Below are 5,299 nucleotides of genomic sequence, written 5' to 3' on the forward strand. Positions count from 1 at the left end.
CAAAAGGGTTCTCTTCACTTTGAAGATCACCAACCTCTTGACTATCTTCTGATAATTTAAGTGGCCCACGATTGCCTTCCAGACTCTCCATATTGGCTTCCATAAGTTCACGCCGATGGATTGCTCATACAATTTGTGGTAAGTCCTAAATCATCCGCCTCAGTTTAACATTCTTTATTTGATGATCCTCGATTCCTCTTCCTCCATGACCTCTACCACATCCGACCATGATGTAGCGAAAAACATATATAATATCTTTTTTTCTCTCATACCAATTTTATCGCGTAACAAGAGTGATGAAAAAAACTAGGATTGATTCAATAGATAAAGAAGAATTCTTCCCATAAACTCAACTATAACCTCAATGATAAGAAAAGAAGCCTTTGAAAAAGTTTCATAAAAATATTTATACCAGAGTTCCTTAAGAATCCTAAACAAAGATATAAAGATATTTTAAAACCAAATCCTTACATAGGTGTATTCAATCTAGACTTTTATAAGTAGTTGAAAATTTGTTCAAGTCTGTGGCATTCAAACTAAAATTATGTAGATTCTATGTAAATCTGAGTTATTCAAAGTCATGGATATTTAATTCCACAAAAATCCGTGGTATTCGATTTAGATATTTCAAGATCTCAAAAAAGTCTTTGGTGTTCACTTTATTTTATGTTTTCATGATCGAAGACTTTTGTGGATTTTTTTGATCTAAGAAAGAAACTGTCTTTTTTTCCTCTCCAAACCTCTGGCTATGGGAAGAGAATTTTATGGATTCCTGAGATAACATATCTACCACGAACATAACACTTGAGAAAACTAGCTATCGAGAATAACATCAGTTTCTCTCATTTGGTGAAATAAATGCAAATAAACTTCAGCCTTACCACTTTGTCAGGACCTCTCCTATACAATTATAGTAGTTTAAGTCACATCAGTTTTCCCTTGTAAATTATCAAAATCAGTTTTTCCTGGTAAATCATCAAAAGAAGATATCCTCCTTCAGTTTTCTAGTTTTTATAATAAAAATCAATCAAAGAAGTATCCATGTATTCATCATCTTCATCAAAACCCACTTTAATAGCAAACCCATGACTTGAATAACTCGTTTTACCTCTTTGAATTGTGTGCAAGCTAGATACGCAATCGAATAGAAGATCGTGATAATGAATTCCAATCAGATATTCTATCGAACGCTAACCGCGCTTCATATAGACAACCTAATATTGAACTTTATTATTTTATACAAATCTCTAAAAGATTCCACTTTAATCCATGATAGTTTAACATAAAGAGGTAGGATCCATGGACACTCTTAGATGGACAAGGTTAGACAAGATTTGCGCCATTTTCTCCGTAAAATCCAAACGACGGTGAATTTGAGTGTAATATTTTGATGATATGTTCCTCTTATAAGACTCTACATTCCTACAAAAAAAATAACGCAATTCGAGATAAAAAAGCCTCACCATCTACCAATCTTAATTTCACCGTTAAATCTGAACGGCTGATATTCAAAGGGATAGATGGTCATTTTATACATCTCGAATTGTGTTCATTTTTTGTAGGAATGTAAAGTCATATAAGATGAACATATCATCAAAATATTACACTCAAATTCATTGTTGTTTAGGTTATGCGGAGAAAATGACACAAATCTTGTCTGACCTTGTCCATCTAAGAGTGTCCATGAATCCTACTCATAAATCCATATAAGTCCATCGATAGATATATAATGGAACCTTATAAATCCATATAATTCCTGTAAAATAGGAATCCATACGTATCCATAAAACCCTTGATCGAACACACCGCGGTAAGGAAATCATGCACACCTCTGTAAGAAAATCATGCAACGTATTCGCAACCGAATAACAAGACTGTTAATGGGGGTCCTTGGGGTGTACCAATATGCAATTAGGACAAAAAAGCATTTGCCTTTGGGTTGGTACACCCCCAAGCAAAATGGTACCCCATTAGCAGCCTTGCCGCCACTGAATGTGTTATGTCGTGGAGATATCGAAAGGGAAATGTTTTAAATGTAAAAAAAACATTAAATTGTCAGAAGTTACAAGTATAAATTGGAAATAAATTTTAATACCAAACTGTTCTAAACAAAACTGTTTAAGCTAAGTATCCAGTGTCATCTAGAGTGGGGATTATATGAATATGTTCTCCCAAATATACACAAAGAATTTAACTGTATATGCATTTGATTTGACACCCAAGTATGTATAAAATTCAAATTTAGTACAACAAAATGAGACAGCTTCAGTTTCCGTTCAAAAGCTCCGCCTTTGCACTCCGACATTTGGCAGCATATATGAATGACCGTCCTACCGACTTGACAAAAGGCATGCACCATGTTCAGGACAGCATACGACCAGCTGTAATAATGACATTAGTAAGCACCATTTCAAGTTAATTAGGGGGGAGCTGATGCCAAATGACGAGACAACATTTTCATATATTAGACAGCCTAGTCTTTGAAGGTTTCCATAGGTTAAAATCTTGTTGAAGGAAGTTGTGTGGCACTTCTTCGAGATAAGTTTTACGAAAATATATGGTTACACTCCCTATACTTGTAGATGTAAGGAGTCAACCCTATGCACAATATTCCAAGGCATCAAGAAGAGCACATAGCAGAAGAACAACTTTGGTAGTGACCCTAGGAAGCACCATTTCTAGGTAGACTTCTAAAGATATCGATGCCAAAACGACAGAAGGCGTTCAAACGGTTAAGTGGCCTCTTCATTTGTAGGTTTTCAATGGTTAAAATCTTGTCAAGAGAAGCAGTGCAGCTCCTCTTCACGAATAGTTTTATATAGGTGCAAAGGCATCGACGTATACTAAAGCCTCATGAAGAGAAGCCAACTATTCTCCTTTGGAGTCTTTCTGGTTTCTTCTAACATTGAAACATCAAAAATTTGTAGGAAATATAAATAGAGATAGTTTGAAATACCTGATTGAACATATAGCAGGAAGTATATCAAATGGTGCTTGATCATTCAGCCATAGAACCCATTCGATGGACCTTGTAAGAGTAACACTTCTCCAGCACGAGTTGTCGGATTAAAACTCGATGCACTTCAAATGCAGTATAACCAAAAAATTATGGGTTTGATTCTTTAAATGAATAACACAAGCTAACTGAACAAACCATGACTATCCAGCCCAAAAATTAAAACGAAGAAAGTCTGAGTTCTAATTTTGTATTCAAATCTGCTTTAGTGAGACAACTTTTCTTAATACTGATATCCTCTTCTTTAGCATGACACCTTTTCTCAATACTGAATTCCTTCGTAATACAACTTTGTTGATTACTTATATCCTTAGCAGAACTACTCCTTTGAAGAGTGAAATCCTTAGTAAGACTACCAATTTCTTTTGTTTGGCAACTCTGTAAATTACTGATCTCCTTAGTATGACTACTTTTCTGAATACTAAATTCCTTCGCAAGCGAACTTTGTTGATTACTAATTTCCTTGGTAAGATTAATTTTCGGGATACTGATTTCCAGTGCCTTAGGCAGTTGAGTAGGTTTTTGAAGACTGAGTTCCTTGGCTCTAACTTGACAACTTTTTGCAAAACTGATTTCCTCTACTGATTTATCACGAGAACTTGTTTGAAAACTTATAAGTACTTCTGTTTTCTTTTGTTTTGGGTCTTGACATTTATTCAACTGATCATGTTTACTTCTTGAGGTATTCCTTGGTATGTCCTCTGAAGCTTGAGTACAAGTATGTCTTCCTTGATATGTAACGGTAAAGTATGACGGGTCTTTATCAGATCGTTGAACTTGTTTTATAGCTATACATCCTTGAACATTTCTATGTGTACACCTGTAATACCCTCTGAAAAACAAAGAAATATTGCAACAATGATAATACAGCATAAGTCAAGAGTGCTAAAAAATAGTTTGTAACATCACAAGCAAAACTAAAAATTTCATTCTACGAATTAGTTATTCAACTACTAAAGATGTATGTTTCATTTCCTCACCTTGGATATTTAGCTCCGAGAATATCTTTCTGTCCATATTTTTTCCAATTGTATCCATCATCTAAGGGTCCTTCGAGCCCTGATTGTTCGCAAACTCGCACATTTTCTGTCCATCTAGGTAGTACTTTCCTAGTATTTCATAAATTCATACATACATAAATACATGAATTTTTCATCACCAGATAAATTTGAATTGAATTCCTACATATATATGTATGCATATACCTCTTTTTAGGCTGGTCTTTGGCTATATCAGATTCATAATCGCTTCTAGAATCGCTTCGAGGATGATTATTATTATTATTATTATTATATTCATAATCGCTTCTGGAATCACTTCTAGGAGGATTATTCTCAAATATAGAAGCCGGCCTCTCGATCGAACCCGCCGCTCCTCCTGCCGCCGCCGTTGTTGAACCGGTCGTCTGGTTTCTGTAGGCAGAAGCCGCCGCCGGTGGTGGTGTCTTATCCGTAAGAGTCAGATCGATAACCTTAGAATCTATAGGCATAGAATTAATAACCCCAGGCGGACTGATGACCGTGGCCGTCGTCGTGGTAGACGCAGCGGTAGGCTGAGCATCTGTTTTAATTCGGTTCAACATAGACACAGAATTATCAAAAGAACATATGACTTTAGTTACTAATAATTTGCTAGCAATCGTCGATGTAGATGAAGTATCAAGATCGTTCTGTAGCTGCTTTAAAAGATCTTTAGCTTGTGTTAACTCGTTCATTATCAGAGGCTTCAGATCCCAATAACTCAAAGTATTGCTGCTACTACTCTCCATTCTTGCAAAACAGAGGGTTAGAGTTTGTTGGATCAAAAATGATAAAAGTTTGTAAAGTGTGAATGGCACAAAGATGATGAAGAGAATTGAGCAAATTTTTTTGTTTTGTTTTTTGGGGTTAGAGTTGACTTGAGTAATTAAGAAGAAGAAGGAGAAGAAAGGAAAAAAGAAATGAAGATGAAGAATATGAGATGCACAAAGAGTGGATCAACCATGTGAATTCCTCTACCACAACTCAGTTTTGTTTGACATTACATTACACCTCTTATTCAAAACGGGGTCCACACGTTAAAGATTCTCTCTTCTTCTGCTGGATTACTAGTATTATTTTATTGGGAACAGTCGTGCTTCTCCTTGGACCACCAGCTGAGCTGATCATAGCGTTGATGACTTACTTGTCCTGTCCTGTCCATCATTCATTATTTTCTTTCTTGGGTTCTTGGTGGAACGCTGAAAAGAATTCACTGGAAATCAAGAGGTCGATCTGTGTACTGGCTGACATGTACTGGACGTAA

General features: G+C 35.7%; 1 protein-coding gene across 1 annotated transcript; it reads right to left on the reverse strand.

Moving 5' to 3' along the window:
• Positions 1-2,013: 2,013 nt before the first annotated feature.
• LOC113357348 (probable WRKY transcription factor 53) lies at positions 2,014-5,020 on the reverse strand. The gene is made up of 4 exons (XM_026600726.1): positions 4,222-5,020; positions 3,997-4,125; positions 2,957-3,848; positions 2,014-2,381 (listed from the first exon to the last, which is right to left on the reverse strand). The coding sequence occupies exons 1-3, from the start codon at positions 4,782-4,784 to the stop codon at positions 3,176-3,178; spliced, it is 1,365 nt and encodes a 454-aa protein (XP_026456511.1). The 5' UTR covers positions 4,785-5,020; the 3' UTR covers positions 2,014-2,381; positions 2,957-3,175.
• Positions 5,021-5,299: the final 279 nt, after the last annotated feature.

The sequence above is a fragment of the Papaver somniferum genome, chromosome 3, assembly GCF_003573695.1.
Source record: "Papaver somniferum cultivar HN1 chromosome 3, ASM357369v1, whole genome shotgun sequence".
Classification (NCBI taxonomy): Eukaryota; Viridiplantae; Streptophyta; class Magnoliopsida; order Ranunculales; family Papaveraceae; genus Papaver; species Papaver somniferum.